At 39.1% G+C, this 20794-nt stretch overlaps 1 protein-coding gene across 4 annotated transcripts in view; it reads left to right on the forward strand.

The window, feature by feature from the left end:
- NAALADL2 (N-acetylated alpha-linked acidic dipeptidase like 2) overlaps window positions 1–20794 on the forward strand; it is a 503669-nt gene that overhangs the window by 470742 nt on the left and 12133 nt on the right. For all 4 annotated transcript variants that reach the window (XM_030028786.1, XM_030028785.2, XM_041126840.1 and 1 more), the window contains one exon: window positions 7049–7247. In XM_030028786.1, coding sequence (XP_029884646.1) covers window positions 7049–7247 — 199 coding nt within the window. The remainder of the gene's footprint in view (window positions 1–7048; window positions 7248–20794) is intronic.

Here is a 20794-nt window from a genome sequence, read left to right on the forward strand (position 1 = left end):
GCTGTCAGCTGTAGAAGCTGATAGAGTTTCATTATTTCAAGTCACTGGGCCCACCTAGACTCATGCAGACCTTTCAAAAATTGGTGTCTGTTGCCCCAGCCTTAGATTGTGGCTGAGTAACACTAGGCACACGTGCTAAGATTCCCTAGTTGTGGCTGTCATCGCAGGCTGCTGAAGCTGGTAAGCAAATCACATAAGCTGTAAGCCATCTCTAATAGGTACCGGCTGAGAGAGGCCTATGAAGACACATCAAGTGCGGGTGAGATTTTCTGGGTTTCCCGGTACAGGGAGGGCAAGGGCTCTGATTTAAAGCTCTTTGGCTGACGCACTGTCGGTTGTGTGTTGCCTCCTATCAGTTAGGCCCTTCCTTCTCCCCAGAATGGATGTTTTACAGATGTTACAGCAGCTGAAGTACTTGGTGTGATAATAGTAGGCAGTGCTAGCAGAAGTTTAAAAAGAATCCGTTTTATGATACGCCATTTCCAGGAAGGTCTGCATGACTTTCCACAGCCCTGGCTCAAGCCATACATTTCAAAACATGAGTCTAAACTTTCCATCCTTAGAAAAATCAATACAGAAACATATCTCTGTCATTTACTTGATGGCTGCATACTTATTGCCTACAGCTATCTGCTAGTCTTCAGCCTGGCATCATTTTACCTGCTTGACCGTATTTCCCTGATCATTTAGGGTGCTTTTCAGAGTTACTTTCTCCTCTGTCTGTAATGCTCAGAAAGTTTCCCTCTTTACTGTTCCCACCCATTATTCTTGACTGCTACAGAGGTGAAAAATGCAACAGTTAGTTATCTGTATATATGACAGAAATACCATTTTTGCCATGAGACACTGACATCTTGTTTTCAGTATCCTTTCAAGGATATTATATATTAGTACTGGCAAACCCTTCATCAGCCTTTAAAAAAAAAAAAATCATGGAAAAATGCATTTTCCATGGACAAAGCATTTGGTACTGAAGGGAAAGGATAAGCATCTATTCTGTATCAGTAGGCCATATATGTTTCAGCAGCTCTGTACAGTCATTGATAACTTCGTAGAATCATAGAATTGTTTGGGTTGGAAGGGACCTTTAAAGGTCATCTAGTCCAAACCCCCTGCAATGAGCAGGGACATCTTCAACTAGATCAGGTTGCTCAGAGCCCCATCCAAACTGACCTTGAACGTTTCCAGGGATGGGGCATTGACCACCTCTCTGGGCAACCTGTTCCAGTGTTTTACCACCCTCATTGTAAAAAATTTCTTCCTTATATCTAGTCTAAATCTACCCTCTTTTAGTTTAAAACCATTACCCCTTTGTCCTATCGCAACAGGCCCTGCTAAAGACTCTGTCCCTGTCTTTCCTAAAAGCCCCCTTTAAGTATTGAAACATAACAATAAAGTCTCCCCGCAGCCTTCTCTTCTCCAGGCTTTTCTCCAGGCTTCCTCTGTATTGATATGCATAATAATATGTCACAACATGCCTTTTTAATGAAAAGAGACTTGTAGCATCACGTGTGGTGAATTGACCCTGGCTGCATGCCAGGTGCCCACCAAAGCTGCTCTACCACTCCCCATCCTCAGCTGGACAGGGGAGAGAAAATATAATGAAAAGCTCATGGGTCGAGATAAGGACAGGGAGAGATCACTCGCCAATTACCATCATGGGCAAAACAGACTTGACTTGGGGAAATTAGTTTCATTTATTACCAATCAAATCACAGTAGGGTAATGAGAAATAAAACCAAATCTTAAAACACCTTCCCCCCATCCATCCCTTCTTCGCGGGCTCAACTCCATTCCTGAATTCTCTACCTCCTCCCCTCCAGTGGCACAGGGGCACAGGGAATGGGGATTCGGGTCAGTTCATCACACGTTGTCTCTGCCGCCCCTTCCTTCTCAGGGGCAGGACTCTTCACACTCTTCCCCTGCTCCAGTGTGGGGTTTCTCCCATGGGAGACAGTCCTCCATGAACTTCTCCAGCGTGAGCCATTCCCACGGGCTGCAGTTCTTTTACAAACTGCTCCAGCGTGGGTCCCTCCCCCGGGCTGCAGTCCTTCAGGCACAGACTGCTCCAGCGTGGGTCTCCAGTGGGGTCACAAGTCCTGCCAGCAAACCTGCTCCAGCGTGGGCTCCTCTCTCCACAGGGCCACAGGTCCTGCTGGGAGCCTGCTCCAGCGCAGGCTTCCCACAAGGTCCCAGCCTCCTTCGGGCATCCCCCTGCTCTGGTGGGGGGTCCTCCCCGGGCTGCAGGTGGAGATCTGCTCCCCCGTGGACCTCCCTGGGCTGCAGGGGGACAGCCTGCCTCACCGTGGTCTTCATCATCCACAGGTTGCAGGGGAATCTCTGCTCCGGCACCTGGAGCATCTCCTCCCCTCCTTCTGCACTGACCTGGGGGTCTGCAGGGCTGTTTCTCTCACATGTTCTCACTCCTCTCTCCGGCTGCAGTTTCTGTCTGTCCCAGCAACTTTTTTTTCCTTTTTAAATCTGTTATCACAGAGGTGCTATCACTATCACTGATGGGCTCAGCCCTGGCCAGCAGCGGGTCCGTCTTGGAGCCGTCTGGCATTGGCTGCATCAGACATAGGGGAAGCTTCTGGCAGCTTCTCACAGAAGCCACCCCTGTAGCCCCACCGCTACCAAAACCTTGCCATGCAAACCCAGTAAAACACCAGATTAGTTTACTTGGGCAGTAGCAGTCATGGTAGCAAAATTGAAGCTGATGGCAACGTATTCTTTGCACTGAGGATGTACATGGATTTGTGTTTCTGCCCCCTTTAGGGTACTTTCTGCAAAGCTTTCCCACTCAGATTTTCCACTGCCAGGTCTGATCATCCAATTTTGCACAGCATGAAAAATCTTCCTAGTGTATACAACAACACACCACAGCTGCTTCTGAATTTGCAAGCTACTCAAAACCTGAAGCAATCTCCCCTCTCTCTTACATGCAAGCAAATGTTCACATGCATGGACAGAGACCATCGTGCCTTAAACTGCTGATTTGTCTGTGCTCATTCTCCTGTAGGTAGGTACTCATAGGCAGGTACATTTCATACCAGAGGGCACAAACACAATTTAAAAATGTTAAATCTCGAGCAGTACTTTTCATAAGAGCAATCAGTTACACAGGGAAAGGCTATTGTATTCAATGTCTGTAAAAATAAATATCTATTTGGTATAACCTGTTTCTGAATAAAATCCAGTTACATTTAGCAAGTGTAATGAAATTCAACAGTGTAATTCTCTGATCAAGAGTATACATACTCTTGAGTCACTTCCTTGTACTTGCAATTTTATTTATTGAACAGCTAAACAACTAGCTTAGATGATTCATCATGATTCATACTGGAGATAAAAGGACAAAGAATAGAAAATATAATAATGTGGCATTGTTTTCTCGAGTGAAGTAACACTTGCAGGTTTTTTTATTTTCTCTGTAGAAGCATCACTAGGTGTTTAAGACATTATTAGTTAATGCATTTTTCTTTTCCTTAAGAATCATTTGCCCTTCCACTCCCAGCTTCTCAACTTGAGAAAAGCATAAATCACAGTTTCCCTTGGCATTGAAGTTCAGTGTGTTGTGGTTAAAAACTACTGATGCTCTTAAAGGTATGTCCTTAGTTCTCTGTGGTAACACTGGCCATAGACTCTTCCAGGTTGTATACTGAAGTATTAAAAAAAGGCCGCAGTGTTTGTTTTATAATGAATGTTGGTGTAGAATGTGATGTAAACAGTGCTTTTTACTCATCGCTTTAAAGTGAAATGTTACAGTGTTGGTGGATAAGGGAAGAGCAACTGATGGCACCTGCCTGGACTTGTGCAAAGCATTTGACACTGTCCCACATGAAATCCTTGTCTCTAAACTGGAGAGACATGGATTTGGCGGGTGGACAACTCGGTGGATAAGGAATTGGCTGGATGGTCGCACTCAAAGAGTTGTGGTCAACAGCTTAATATCCCAGTGGAGAGCAGTGATGAGTGGCGTTCCTCAGGGGTCAGTCTTGGGACAAATGCTGTTTAACATCTTCGTCGGTGACATGGACAGTGGCATTGAGTGCACCCTCAGCAAGTTGGCCGACGACACCGAGCTGCGTGGTGTGTGGTTGACATGCCGGAGGGAAGGGATGCCATCCAGAGGGACCCTGACAGGCTTGAGAGGTGGGCCTGTGCGAACCTCGTGAAGTTCAACAAGGCCAAGTGCAAGGTCCTGCACATGGGTCGGGGCAATCCCAAGCACAAATACAGGCTGGGTGGAGAATGGACTGAGAGCAGCCCTGAGCAGAAGGACTTGGGGGCATTGGTTGACAAAAAGCTCAACATGTGCGCTTGCAGCCCAGAAAGCCAGCTGTATCCTGTACTGCATCAAAAGAAGCGTGGCCAGCAGGTCGAGGGAGGGGATTCTCCCCCTCTGCTCTCATGAGCCCCTACCTGGAGTAGTGTGTCCATCTGTGGGGCCCTCAGCGCAGGAAAGACATGGACCTGTTGGAGCGAGTCCAGAGGAGGGCCAGGGAGATGATCAGAGGGCTGGAGCACCTCTCCTGTGAAGACAGGCTGAGAGAGTTGGGGTTGTTCAGCCTGGAGAAGAGAAGGCTCTGGGGAGACCTTAGAGCAGCCTTCCAGTACCTAAAGGGGGCCTACAGGAAAGCTGGAGAGGGACTTTTTACAAGGGCAGGTAGTGATAGGACAAGGGGTAATGGCTTTAAACCGAAAGGGGGTAGATTTAGATTAGGTGGAAGGAGGAAATTCTTCACAGTGAGGGTGGTGAGGCAGTGGAAGAGGTTGCCCAGAGAGGTTGTGGATGCCCCATCCATCCCTGGCAGTGTTCAAGGCTTGGAACTAGATGATCTTTAAGGTCCCTTCCAACACAAACTATTCTATGATCCTATGTAGTTGGTTTAGGGGCAAAATATATGCTGTGGAGAAGGACTGAGAGCATTTGTAGGATTTTTACGTCTAAAAGGGTAGTCTGGTTGGCTTCATTTCCAAATACAGAATGATGTATTTTCCTTTTATCTCACCTTCCCTCTTGAAAAGGCATAGCTGAGATTTACAAATGTTTATATAATACTCACAATAAAAATTATAAATGTTGTATGTTACTTGGAATGTGAAGTGCTTTGCTGAAACCAAAGGATTGTTTCTAACAGAGTGAATTTAAAGCTTTCCATACTGACACAAGTCCCAGGGTAAGGTATGCACAGTTCCTGGATTATATGCATGGAAATCGGAAGTTCTTCAGCTGTACAAGATGTTTGCCCGAGATTTGAAAACTGAGGATACTGATATTTGCAAAATATCCCGAATGTACCAAGTTTATATGCTGGGAGTGTATTTTTCTGAGGCATCAACATAACTTAATCAGACTTTAAATTACTCCAGACTCAATCAGAAAGATACCAGTCCTGTACATCAAGGTACTACAGTGCCTGTTACCCATTCTAATTAGGGAAAGGTGGATGGGTCAAGAGCCATTGACAAAGCAACCTTGTCCCAAGCCAAGACAGACATAAACCATCTTCTCTTACTCCTGTTCCCACGGGGATCTTCTGTTCATTGTTGAAATTCATCTTGATAGCTCAGGAAATCTGACAGTTTCTCTCACACCAGCATCTGTCTCTTCATGTATTTTTGATCATTTCATATTTTGCTAGATTGGAATGCGTTAGTCAGCTGAATGACAGGAGTGCGTGGGGATCTATGAACTCCTTTCCTTTTGCTGAAATGTATCCAATAGCAAATCTCTTTTTCCGTACGAGAGGGAGAATATGTCATATTCAGGTGTTTCCTTGAATTTCTTAGTTGTATCTATTTGCTTTTCCATTCCTGTTATATGCTTACCTTTCAGACTCCATCCATAAATAGTTTGAGAAATGAGTTAATGTTCACCATTTACTATTTCTGATCTCTTCATATATCTATTGGACAAGGACCTTTAGTAGTCATTTGACTTGTGTCTTGAACCGCTTTGTTGGATTAATCATCTCAGGCACTAGAATACTGAACTCACTGAGGTTTGTACATTCAACTAAAGGTGAGACAGCTTCTAAAGCTGAATGGTTTGTTTTGATTAAATCATCATTTGAAAGATCTAAGGATAGTTGACTTTCTTGTCCTTAATAGGCAAAGTGAATCTTGGCCTTAAAGATAATTTCTGCATCCTGGAAATGTTTTTGCTGACTGATGTTACTTTTGACTGTATCAGGTTCAGACTCTGCTTTCTCTTTCCATGTGCTTGTAAAAATTAACACAGTCTATGCACACACTGGGAAAGGAGGGCATGCTCTTCACCTGCACTGCAGGTGGGAATAGACTGCACATTCACAATGCTCCAATTCACGTATCACATTCTTCTCTCTGGACTATGAACAGGGAAATACCAAAATAGTGATGTGCTCCAAAGTGCTGTGGGCTTTTATTCTTTTGGTGTCTGTGTAGGATTACAAACACTCCAAGTTTAAAAAGTTTTGAAAGTATTGACTGGATTAGAATATACATTTGGATATCGATTAAAATGTTAGTTGGCTCATTGGCATATGATTTAAGTGATTAAGAGGAACAATTTCACATCCCATCTACAACTGTTGTTAACCTCTAGGATTCTAAAATGTGGAACAAAATTCAATTAAACTCTACATATTACAATTTTCTATACAGCAGTCATTATGGAACCCAAGCACAAGCTTTCAAACCTGAGAGCAGTAGCATCAAATGGCATTGAATAAATTCTGTCTCAAAAGGAAATGTTATAGTTACTGATTTATAACTATTGCTTCCTGCATGCCTGTTTTTCCAATGGTAGATTTCAAGCTGTACCCCAAAATCATTCCTCATAGCTTATTACATCTTAAAACATCACAGCCCAAATTGATCATCTTTGAAAAATAGATCAGCGCTTATGCACAATGTTCAACAGCTTTCCTTGATCCATTACATAATTCTCACAAGGGAAAAGAGGCTCAGATTTTAATTGGACTATTAATTTTGATTTGTAAGCAAGAGTAATAAGTGATGTTCTCTGAACTGCTGGCAACTGTCTTGCTCTTACTGTTCCTAGGTGATGAAGTAGACATTCCTCAGTTGCTTGCAGTGGCATCACGTTTGAGGGACACTGCAGAATTGTTCCAATCCGATGAGATGCGCCCAGCTAATGACCCCAAGGAGCGAGCTCCTATCAGAGTCAGGATGCTCAATGATGTGCTACAAAGCTTGGAGAAAAGCTTCCTGGTTCATCGAGCTCCTCCAGGACTTTACAGGTACAGTGTTCAACATGTTCTTCATTTGAGCTAAAGTGGTAATCTCGCATTGTTTGGTTTTCAAAACTGTCATGCTCTTTTAGAAAAAAAAATCTCAGTGAGTATGCAAGACTAAAAGCTATTTTTTCCTATCTCATCTTTTCTGCAGAAGACATTAATTCATTACAACACAAGAGGTTATTAGAATGCAGCACTGTAGCATTTCTGTCGTGACATCACTGCTAACGATGTACGGCGTGGTACTGTATGGCAACTCAGGCAGCATAACAGATACTTGTGTTAGACGGTACAGTAAGCTTTCAGAAGGAGAAAATATTTTGAAGTCTAATACTGCTTGACAAGCTCCACCTATATTTTATTTAAAACTTTTTACAGTTCATTGAAGATTCAGAATTATACAAGATACCGTGTAGCATTATTTAACATATTTAATTATACAGCAGTGTTCTTGGGTGCATTTCAACCAGTCAAAAGCAGTACAGTAGAGTGAATGAGAGGGTCTTAGTCAGTCACCATTCATAACATCTTGTCTCTGGTTAGAATTACTCTTCAATATGTATTCGGCTGTACTGACCAGGTTGATTTTAAGATGTCATAATCATTCCATCTTTCACTTTCTAAGAAAGAAGTCTACAGGTCTGTATCTCTCACCATAGATTCCTCTACAAAAGAAACTGCGGCAATCAGTAGCTTAAAAGAAGTTTGAAAAGCAAGAATTGGCCAAGCCTGCCCTGAGTAATGCCTGGCTCTCCGGCTGTTCAGAGAAGTAATAAAGTGTGTGCATGTGCTTCAGTACAAACTGTCTGAGGCACTGTATGGCAGCCCATCAATGTAGTGTTTCATAGCTTGACTCCAAGGATAAGTTTTGAATGTCATGGGCTATACAGTGAGGGCATATGTGGGCTGTTTGACTTCACTGGGTCTACTGGGATTATTTTGAAGGGCTCTGTGGCTGAAGATAGCCAATGGCTCATCCATACTGCCCATTTGGAGGAGGCTTCCCCAAGTAAAACTGTCCCTAAAGCCACACCCAGGTTTTACTTTAGGGGAAACTGGTTGGCATACTCAAAAAAGAGAGCTCGGAAGTGAACTGACATCCACACACAGGAGACAGACAGGGGCCAGGACACAGGAGTGAATGACGCATCTGTTTTATTTAGGAATATAAATGTACTTGCAACCAGAACTAACTAAAGTAATAAAACAGTACTTTGTTGCAGTTGATGGGAAGAATTGTCAAATGTCTCGTGCAAGTGATTGTTTCAAGCGGGCACAAAATAGACAGATGGTAGAGGTAGACTTTGGAAGAAAAGCAGAAATCTACAGCATCAGGAGGAGATTCTTCCAAGCATTAGGAATGTTATAAAACAAATGCAGTCATCTTTTAACAAAAACAAAAGAAAAAAAAAAAAAGGGAAGGTGAACTCAACAGTGTCAGTGAATAAAATCCCTAGAGCTATAATAAAGAAAATATAATAATGATATTTGGGGAGGGAATAATTTACTTCATTGCTGCTGTGACTGGATTTATAATATAAAGAAATAAACCAAAATGTGATTAAATAAAGTCTAATATTCCAGGTTTAGCACTAATGTCTTTCTTGTCTGAACTGGTATGGTGTTGCAAAGGAGCTGTAAAACTGCTTAATATAATGTAATGTGTCTGTGTTGCATCGCAACGGCACATTGTTGAATCTGGCCCAGTTCTTTATTTGTAAAAATAAATTATGCCAAAACTTAGGATTCCAATAAGAGGGGGTTTTGAGGTCTTCTCTAATATTTAAATTCTTGCAGTGCTTGCAGTATTGTTATTCATCAAGATGTAATTGCTAGATATGCAGGTATAATGTGAATTAAATTTTTCACCTTCCTGCTCTCAGCAGTACTTCGGCATAGAGCACAGCATTCCCACTGGCAAACTAGGTAGTATGGAAGTGAACATTTTGTAGTTTTTCCCCTCCTGATTCCATTAAATTTGATACAAGATTTAACAGTATACGATAAGGTTACTTCAGAGTTTGTGGGAAAACGTTGGATTTGCCTTCATTCTGAACTATTTTACCTAACATCGTATGGAGTATATAACAGTAAAGTACACCTTGTATATCATCATTTAAATACTTATTTAAAAAGAATGCATTCTTTGTACTGTGCCAAGATGTGTAATTGTAGTGTACATTTACCTTTAATGCAAACAGAATCCAGGACAGTGATAGATTTCTGATTTCCGTTCCTGCCATTAAAAATCTGCAGTACAGTTTCTTTTCAAGAAAAGCATCTAACAATATGTCTTTATTTGGGTTATTTTTCACTTTTCAGGGATTTAAAGTCCTTCTATTAATTGATGTGGTTATGTGAATCTATTTTGTGTTCTGAAGCTATAATTGATATCACAGGAACACTAGAAGTACTTGAAAAACCTGATGTACTTTTTTTTTGCTTGTGTAACTTTTAAGTTTTTCTTTTTGTAATTTGGTAAAGAAAACAAACAAAAAAATCAGTCTCACAGCCAGGACCTTGTATGCCATGTTTCATCCCAGTTGGAAGATTGATGGGCAAGTTATAAACCCCTGAAATAGTGGTTTATAATGGAAATGCTGGCAGCCCTTTAACTATAGCAGCGCAAGGAGTGCAGCAATAAATACTATGCTTCATCTGTAAACAGAAATTTAGGATGCAGTTTGCAGCCTTGACCTTCAGGCTCCAACTGTGTTTAGATCATTAAGATTCCATAAATACTGTAATTTACAGCCTTCTGAAGGAAGAATTTGTGTGCACAGTAAAGCACGTATTCTTCATGAAAAAATGATTGCTTCCTGTATACCCATTTGGACTCATATACTCAACCTCAATCAAAGTACTTGACAAATTTGCTGAAGTTGAGGCATCATTTTTAGGCTTGTGTTTGTCCTAATTCACAGCTCTCTGGATCTATACTATGTTTTCTCTTCTAGAACTTGAATTAAAAAGAAAGGTGGATTTTTTTTCTTTATTTCAGGAGGTGGGTTGCAACCTCCTTGTGTTTGTCCCCTGCAGGGGAACTAATACATCTTTTCTATATCTTTTTTTGTATAGTTTGTACACTCATTGCCAGAGCTGCAGTCTCTTACTGTATGTATGTCCTTAAAAAAATAGATGCTTCGTTCCAGTCTATGCCACAGGGCAATACTGGGCTGTAATTGATGCATTATTCATCTATAAAGAGCGATAAAATTATTCAAAGTTACTAACAGAATTCAAATTACTTTAATTTTTGATAATTATATTAGGATATCCTGACTAAATTTAAGTAATGATGATTGACATTGGCAAGTTGTTCAATACAGTGTAAGTAAACACTCTAGTTCAGATGATTATCCTTCTTACTTGAACGTCATGACATTGAACTGAAAATTTGACAACAGCCTACTTTCCCCATGATATTCTATTTCCAACTGAGCTGGAAATATACAAGTACAGCTTTCATCAGGGTATTTTAGCCTTATCCAGAAATTTAGGCAGAATGAAAAATAGTAGGTTGAGAAATGTTATCCTGCTTTGCAAAGGTTACCCTGGAGCTTGATTTGGGGTTAGGACAAAATATCTTGAGTTTTATTGTACCTGAAGAATTTCTGCGATTCCCAATAGTAATCCTGGGTAGACTTCTTTCTATTTCCAAAATAAATGTTTAGGAACAAAATAGGATAGCTATTGGTATTTTTCATTTATCTGCCTTTGCATCTCATAACATAATCGTAATATTGATAATTTTGTGATTTATATTTTGTCATTATTTTAATGGAATAATCAGTAGAAATTTGTATGTTTGCTTCTTTTCTCTAGCCATTTCCTGCTTTCTACTCTGACAGTGTATATTTGTGTTGAACATTTCTGTATATTTTCTGATGGTTAGATTTTGATACTAGTACTAATAACCATAGATTACACTGCAGTGACATGTACGAAGCTAAGGTAAGAACAGAGGTTCCATTACTTTAGGCACTGTGCGTAGACAGGAAAAAATAAATATATGATCTCAAACATATTGTCCTCTCAATGAGATGGTCAGCCTCAGCAGAGATACAAGATGATTCTATAAATGCTGATACATAGTAAGAAACCCCCAAATTCTTATCCTCATCAGCATTCAGTAAAGCGGGTGTAGTTGCCTGCTAGGGACAGGAGAAGATGCTTTATCTCTGTATTCTAAACAAAGGGTGCTTCAGCAGTAAACAAAGATGGAAGCAAAGACCTGGGGCTCTTTCCCTAGAATGAAAGCAGCTTGTCTGATGAGGTCAAGGAAGTACTAGCTGACACCTGTTCTGATTCTGATTAACCAAATCTCTGCATGGCTTCTGACAGCGAACAAAATTAATTTCTGTAAATGAATGTTTGTAAGTTAGGTATTTGGGCAAATGCGTCCATGCTGAGTGATGTGTCTCCTCTTTGTCTCCTTCCTGAACATCTTTATCTTTTGTGCATCAACTAATCCTTAAAACTCTTAGACTCTAAAAGTCTACTGTCATGCTTTTGCATGCTTTTCCCTCTATGAAAATACCTGCCAAAACACTGACACAGGCAGTATCATGGCTAACAAGACAGCATGTATCTTCCTGGTGTTTATAAATACTGAGCTCAAATCTTATGTTTGCCTAGACCGAGTAAGACCATTCCCCCTGTTCCTCGTATATTTTATTATATTTCTTATATTTGCTGATCACCACAGCCTCTGACAATCTGTCAGCCTAATGTATCTGTCAAGTCTGTGTGCACACTCCTTAGGTATTCACACAGAGAGCTTGTGTCTTTTTGCTGAAAGGCATAGCACTTCAATGGCATTGGAACAATGAATAATAATATTGCAAAGAAATGCGATAAACAACAAAACTTCATGGAGTGTCAGGCACAGGACAGTCAGTACAATAAGATGTCCTCTCTTACTGGAAGTGTTTGATTTCTTCAGGTCCGTGTCTAATCTTCATATTTGATGGATGCTGTTGATACTAGGTGGATTCCAGTATTAAGTATGCAGGGTTCCTAGAATACCCTGTGATGCTCCCACCAAAATTTCTACATCTAAGAGAGTCACTAAAAAACAGTTTGTGTCTTTGGTCTTTAAAAGTAGAGTCCAAAATAGGCACACAAGGGCTCAGGCTGTCATTTCTGCTCCAGTTAGGTGGCTTTTATTCTTAATAGGCCATTGCTTAAGCATCAGTTGTGTCTTGACTGACAGTTCTTTTAATGATTTCATAAAAGAATCAAAGTCAACTTGTGTAAAATCTTTAATTTAAGAGTTTCATCTTAGCTTGCCAAGCTTAAACCTGTCCGTTAAGGCTGTATACATCTGTTACCACTATTTATGGAATTGTTGCAAGTGCCATTGTGCTATGTCTAGTAGATGTAATTGAGTGAATTGAGTAATAAGTAGGTGAAAAGTAAGGATTTTGAAAACAATCTGTATTTTCAAGAAAGACCTCCAGCAGTTTTTATTGCTCATTTGCGCAAGTTAAACTTCTTCCTTTTGCTTCTTTTTTTCATGGATACCCAGGTGTGACATTAACACTTTGTTGGGCTAAAAAATTACAACAAATCAGTATGTTATAATGCACTGAATAAAATACTCGCTATAAGCAGTGATAGATTGTGCACCCTGAATTTGCTGTAATGAAATGAAAGAACAATCAAAAGATGCTTTTAGCACCACACAAAAAGGTAATTTGCATCATTGCTAATGTCATGCCACTCAAGTGTTTGTTGTTCACCAGAACAAATGTTTTCCTTTCAGATTGAGATTTGTTATATACGTTCCTGACATATGTAGAGAGTCTACTGGATTTATTTCTGTTTTGCTGATAAACTGCAGCAGATTCTCAGGTGTCAAAATTCACATGCCCTAAGACTCTAGTTTCTAGAGATACGTTTAGTAGGAAAATTAAAGTCCTTATTAAATCTCCATGTGTAAACAAGTTGCTCATTGGATTTACAGAGGACAAGCATTAAAGATGCAAATGTCCTGCTAATCTTAAACAGTGACATGGGTAAACATGTAGTGCAATGTCATTTGAAAAAAAGAACCAACACACTCTAGCCGAGGGTTTCTACTGAACATAATAATTCTGTCTGATTGTATAAACTCTTTGCAGATTTGGGTTTTTGTTTTGAACTCTTCATTTGTGGCTTCAAGTAAGAAATATTTCTGTATACTTTGTTGTATTGTTGGAGACAGTTTTGACCCGCGTGAACCAAACACGTGGAATATTATTTTTTTTTCTACATTGTATTATGTGGAGCAGAGAGTGATTTGATATGGTGCTGATGATCCTTAGCGTGGGAAACACTGCAACAATTCATGTTGCACTGGCAGTAGTAGATAATATTCTGTCTCCGTATTATCTGCCATGCGCAATTTGTAAATACAGTACTAGAATGATGTTCGGGGAGAAGGAAAGAATTCTGTACTGGTTTTAGAATAGCGTACCTCAGATTTTGCCATGCAGTCAGAATAAATGAATTTTTGTCTTACTGCACAGCAGTGATTTTCCATCTGACTTTTCACCCTAATATCTTGTATCTTTCAAAATTTGCATCTCTTTTTCTTCTATAATTGTTCCACATCTTATAAATGGAGTTATGGTTAGTGGTATTACTTGTTTCACTTTCTAAATCCTTCACTGGTATTTCTTGGCTCTGCAGTTCTTGTTCAGTTCCCTTCTCTCTGATACACATTTGTCCAAACGTATCTTATACACCTAAAATATCTTCCCATTTTCTTCTACCTTCTTCCTTCATACTCCACAGTGTTTGCGCAGTCTGATTGTACTTTGTGCAAGTATAAGTTAGAGATCACGAACTCCAATATTCATTGCAGAAGTGACACACAGTTTCAGTAAGACTTGCTTCATCGTAGCTCGCTTCATGAAGTACTAATGGCAAAAAAATCACAGGAAATATTCCAAAGATGGTTTTGTGTTCTTCCCCAGAATGTGGGAAGGCAAAAAGAAGTTTCATGAGATAGGTGAACAGTGGCAGCTATGCACTGTCAGAAGATCTGAGATGCTGTGCAGTGCTTGGTAAGTCTTTAGTTAATCTTACTTGGAAGATGAATTTTCTCCCAGTCTTTGGTAGCAGACATGGAATGAAAGGATTAGGTTCTTGGTTTATATGCTTCGTTAAATAGATGTTGTGTGTCTGGTGACGAGGATTTATAAAAGTAGTGACAATGATGAGTCGGTATCCAGAGTTTTTACAGCATAGTCAAAAGTGGTGTTTATCATAAAACTGAATAGACTGAGTCATCTCTGCAGGTCACCCTAATCAGAAAAAAATTTATAAGAATATAATTACAATTCTTAACTGCCAGGTTGTTTTTTCTAATCCTAAAACCAGAGACAAACTAGTTAGTTAATGGTATGACAAGCAATGATGTGAATTCAACTCGGTTGGTGCAGACTGAGAAATATTTCCAATCAAATCCTGAACACTAGATTCTAATAGAGCTTATATAGCTATTGCTATCTTAAAAAAAAAAAAAAACGCAGTAACATGTTTGGCACACTAATTTCAGTTTAAAATCATAATTTGAGTCAAATTTGTACATCCAAGTCACTAGCAGAATCTGGAATAACAACCTTGACATGAGGTGGACTGAAAGTATTTTATTCACTGTATTCCATTTAAACATTGTACCCAACTGTTATGTGGAGGTATAGCATGGGTGGGAGGACAAAGGAACTTTCTTCTCTCTTGAGCAGCTACCAGAAGCCAAACATAATTAAGATCATTTCCTATTCACTCAGATGGTGCGGATACTCAAAATGGGATTTGAGGGACTGGGAAGAAGATACAGTCATGAATCTGATCATTCAGTGGATCAGCATAATGTGGTATTGAAATTAAGCTGTAACTCTGAATAGCACAAGAAGCTTTCCCCGGGATACCTTTTGCGACCAGTGCAGCTCCCCAGAACAGGCATAGTTAGGAAAGAGTAGGAACTGTTTAATTCATGAGGGACCTGTAGGAACAATATTCTAGCAGTATGAGCATTCTCTGTGCACTGGGCAACTTTGGGAAGGGTCCTGGCCTAGTCCACCCAGCCCCTCTGGGGGTGATTGAACAGCGCTGTGGTTATTCATTCTCTAGGCTGGATAGATAGAATTTCTTCTGCTGGGTTATTGACTCTTTAACAGTCGTCCGTGTGTGAAGCAGCACATTTATCCTAGCATATATCAGTAACAATTACCAGTTTGATAACGCTCTTACAAATTCCTGCTATGGTTACTATTTTTCTTATGACTGATAATCATGCTGAATTATGCCCTTTCTTAATACTGAGAAGATGCAATAAAGTGAGTGTAACTCATACTCAAAACACCTGATCCATCTGAGTGGCAATTCAAAAGTTTTTTCCTTTGGAATCACCGGTACATGTAATGACCATGAAGTAATGACTGTATTTGTTGTCTTGTAAATTTTTACTATTTAAAGAGCATTTGCTACATAAATACTACTGAATTAGCCATCTGCAGAGATGTAATTATGGTTGACTTTAAAGCTTATTTAAACAGGGAACATGAAAATCTTTTCGTTACACCTGCAAAAGCAGAAAACCACTGTAATTAGGGATTATGTCATGGCTGGAAACCAGCTTTCTCACTTCCCTGATATGAATGGTAAACCCGGGTGTACATACCTTAATTTATTTTTCCTGTGTGTACTTCTCATGAATTTTCTTCCATCCTTTTAATTAGATTGATTTGTACACTTACAGAGTTCTGTCTGTAGTATGCATCAGAAACATTATGTTTTTGATACAGTACATGTTATTATGTATATTGTAATTTAACACAGCATTGTTTGTCCTGAAGACAAGACTTTATCCAGGACATACAATTCCTCGTGGTTTCCACAAATGTGCATAGTCTTGACCTTGCAAAGAACCTTTTTGGTTTTTTATATAATGACATTTATTTGAATAAGTGGCCTTATTAGATGTTTTAGCCCATTTCACAGCAGTTGTTCTGCTAACTGTAAAAACCTTTTCACAGAAGGCTATTCAGTGAGCTCAGTGCAAAGCTATCATGCCAACGCCTAGCAAGTCTTCCGATTAGGATAAAGTTTCCATCCATTTTCCCTTGCTGGCAGATCTTGCTCAGATCTGTGCTTATGGTGCTAAATAAGCCAAGAATATTTAGTTACAGAGAAAAATAGCCTATGATCTCAGAAAGTTATACAAAGTATTACATTTTTAATTTATTAAATATGAAAAACTTAATATTTTATACATTATTTCATTTTTCTTATAAACAGTAGGGTCGATAACATTTTTTAGATCGAAGAAATATATGGTTCCACACTTTTGGTCATGACAGATAAGAACCACTCATGTATGTTTGAAATATTAGCCAGCAACATTTCTCGAATATAGTACAAAAATAAGTGGAATGCATTGGAAAAATAGTTAAGACGTAATGCTCCCCCCACTAAAGTATTACCCAGGCAATAGGGCTTAGAAATTTGGTGGTGAGATCATTAACAGGAAAATTACCCTAACTGGGATTTTAAAAAGTGTTAATTTTGTGTATATGCATGCCATTGAAGGTAATAAAAACATAACTTCTGGCATGTCTTTAAAGAACATAATATGGCATAATTAATTTTTTATCCATAGTTAACTCTTACGATAATGACCTTTCTGATTTTGGCTACAATGATAATGGTCTCACGTCTTATTGTATGGAGTTACTTAAGATGATAAACCTAGTCAGGATCAGAACTGGAGATCAAGGTCAGGCCAGTTTCCTGCATCAAACAGTGGATACTGCTTGCTGCTTTGTTTAGAAATGGTATTTCTCCTTAGGAATCGGTTGGTTTACATGATTTCTAAATAAAAATTCCTATGAAGCCTTCAGAACATCAGCTGTGAGCCATTTGGAAATAATTTTATTAATTCACTTCCCTCAAGTCCTTCAAAATAGTAGCACATCTGCTTTGAATTTGAGTATTTCAGACTGAGACATCCTTAAAAGAAAAATAGTTTCCTCCAAATTATTCAGCATAAGCATATGTTTCTTTCATTTGAAAAGCAAGTGTAGCATAAATCAATCAAAGAACAACATGCCCACATTTGTTACCGACAGCTATGTTGTTTGAAATTTAACAAAGTATATTTCATACCAGTTGCTGCCAGCAAATAACATTTTAAAATACAGTTATATTAATTTTGTTTAATGCATCGTCACTGTTAAGTATAGATGCAAGTCCTTGTCCTAAGAAATTACAGAAAAAATATTGAAGGATTTTCAAGGAATTTTTACACTTCTGCAGAGTATATATCATTCTCTCATCAGCTGCATATAGGGTTTGAAAGCTCTATGGCAAGGAGTCTGATAGAGTGTTTCGTGGCTTCTTCAGGAATTTCTAGATAAAATCGCTTAATTAATTTCTATAAAACCCTAAAGAAAATCATGCCTAATTAATTAGAGGACTGCTCTTTAGCAGTGATAAATAATTGCTTGCAACTTCTGAAGAACAAATGCATCCTAATTTTTCCTTTTCTTTCCGCTTATATTCTGTGAAGTCATTCTGTCCTGTTGAAGCTGTAGAATTGATTCTTCTTACTGATCTTACTTACTCCAAAGAAAGAAAGAAAGAAGTTGCCTAAACTCAGCAAATTTTCAACAGGGGAAAAACTGTGAGCGCAAGGTAATGTTGATTGCATTTTGTTGATTGCAGCCCTTGCAAACAGGTATTTTATTGAAGCCTGATTTTACTCAGACTCAGTCTCTAAACTAGTCAGACTGCTTAGCTCTATTATTCTTTTTTGAGGATGTTCCAGAACATCTGTCCTCTTATGATTAGCGACTTGCATCAAGCTTCCAGCTTCCATTTGTTCATGGTTATTTTATATCATACTAGAAGCTGTTTTGCTATCATAAGCCACAAAAATATAAAAAATTACGGGAAGAAATGACATAATTATTGTTTATTTAATGAAAGTGAAACCGTTTAGCTACAGGTTGTCATAGATACAGTATCCCATTTGAAATCTTTCCCAAGCCGTCACAGAGCACTGTCCTATTATCAGAAAACCAAGATTAACATTCAGTTAGCTTTATTTTATGTCAGTCTTTTCTGTTGACAGTAATTTTTCAACTATCAAAAGAACCATTTTCTTATATATTTCAGAACAGAAGTGAGTGTTCTCTGTGAATGTTGAGTTTTGGTCATAAAAAAATCCCCAAACAACCTTCACTTGGCTTGATTTCTTTAACAGACCTTTCACTTTCTCTTTAGGGTTCTGAATACCCCTACATGCAAACTGGAATCTAGTAGATGAATGCGTAACAATCACCAGGATAGGTTTAAAGGTGGGAAGGTCTGTAGCTGAGGTTAGGATGGGTGTTTATAGAGTCAAGTCTGATAGGGTCACGTGTTTAGGTGAAGATTGTCGGGGGCGAGGAGGGCTAGCTGCTCCCTAACGGATGGGGAGCCAAGCACGATTCCGTGGCCAGCAGGGCAGTGGCCGCTCCAGCCATGCCTGTAGTGCCCAAGCGAGGCAAGCAGGGGCGGCCAGGGAGCAGCAGGTAAGGCTGGTCAGGGCCAGGAAGATGAATTAGCGCACGCAAAGCCTTGACAAAGATCTAAAGCTGTTAAGGTGCATCAGGCTGAAACTTATGCTAGAGTTAGGGTTAGGCTTTAGTGATAATTCAGTAAGAGATTAGTGTGTTTTACGCAATGCATTTATTATCTTTAAAAAAAGTACTGTGATCAAAGATAACTGTAGGGAAATAAAAGATAATGTATCTTGTAACCAGCTATCATTCCAGTTTGACTCCTCTTTTTTCCTTTGTTTATTTGTCAGGCAATCAAGCCAAACCAAGCCTCAAGACACTTCACAGAGCTGCCAAAACCAGGATTTCTTTTTTTAACAAGCCCTATTCTAAATTGGCCTCTCAGAAATTAATTCAAACCTGGAATAATTATGTCCTTATAGTCCTATGTCCCAACAGGATTTTGTTAAATGCAGACTTACCATAACCTCCATTTGCCATAACTGACTCAATTAGAGGTGTCTTAACTCCTGTCTCTTATGCAAGATAAATTTCTATCTGGCAGGGACAGAATTTATCTGGTTTACCACTGTCACATAACAATGCCTTTGAAATGCCTTTCAGTTGGTAAGACTTTATTTAGGTTTGATATCTAGATTACTTGTAGCTTATCAACTGCTGATAGCATGCAAGTACGTATCTTTCTGGCAGACATTCACCTTTGAGTCTACATGTTTTAAATATATCACTTTCTGTAATATATACCGGTAGAACAATTTGCAGTCCTATAAATGAGAGCACTAAGTGAAGGCAGTTGATGGCTCTTAAAAAAGGATAGGATGTGTAGCAAACAAAAGTTAGGAACAATGTATTACAGATAAAGGATCCTTAAATATGACATGCTGAGTTTGTGGGGACTTAGGACAGTGAAAGAATAGTGACATTTACAGCTAAGTTGCCCTAAAAGGTTGGCTGCCGTATCCCCATCTTCCTTGCTCACATGCATCTTGTTGGATCACACGGCCCCAGAGCCAGTGACTTCCACCGTTCGATCCAGCAAGAAATGAGCATTGTAGGAAAAAGTTTTTCCTCTGGATCAGGTATAATAAGATGTAATGACAGTTGACCAGTGCATAAATTTTTCCCTGATAAAACTTAGTCTTACATGGCTAGCAGCTATAATTTTATAATTATAAACCTTCTGTCACAATAGTGCTGTGAAATAAAATAGGTAAGATAAAATAACTGTATGTGGGTGTCAAAAAGTTTTTTAAAAAAAGAGAGGAAGGGAGAAGCACTGTTGGAGGTCAACAGGATAAGGGACCCAGAGGAAGAAGGGAAGCTTTCTGTACCTTCAGCATGAAGTTTTCTGAGGTACAAACTAATGTAAATAAACTAGTATAAATCAGCTCATGCAGTTTCCAGGGAAGAAGAATTTGTAATATTTTTATGTCCTGCAATAAATAAACACCCTGTGGAACTGGGAGTCCCAACACGTAAATATTATTATTGGAATGCATTTATTTATTTACCAAGTTAATAATATTTTATGTTTTACAAACGTGAATGAAAACAAACTTCTAGATGTAAGAAAAGTGCGTTCAAAACTGAACATTATCAAGAGAAAGGGAAATGAAGAGAATCCCTGTTCCGGTGTGGTTTTTGTCTTGGAGAGTACAAGAGAAAATAGTTCAGGGATTTATGAAATTGAATTTGTGAGGATGCTGAAGCATCTCTAGTCACAGCACATGGTGTTATAACTAGAGTAGGCAGAGGCTGCCTATAGCATTTATCTGTAAACAATTCTAATGTGATTCCACAGAGAAAACCTGCACTCATTTCATGTGGGGCTATATACTTACCATCATGTCCTAATGATTTAATAATTACTTTTCAAAATCTCAAACGTAAGCTCTTACATAGGAGGCTATTTGTAAGTACCTGAATAATTCAGCTTGTGTTGTACGTTACCTACACACAAACTTTTCTTGTAAGCTAAAAAATCCTTTTTCATGACAA

The sequence above is a fragment of the Aquila chrysaetos genome, chromosome 10, assembly GCF_900496995.4.
Source record: "Aquila chrysaetos chrysaetos chromosome 10, bAquChr1.4, whole genome shotgun sequence".
NCBI classification, from domain to species: Eukaryota; Metazoa; Chordata; class Aves; order Accipitriformes; family Accipitridae; genus Aquila; species Aquila chrysaetos.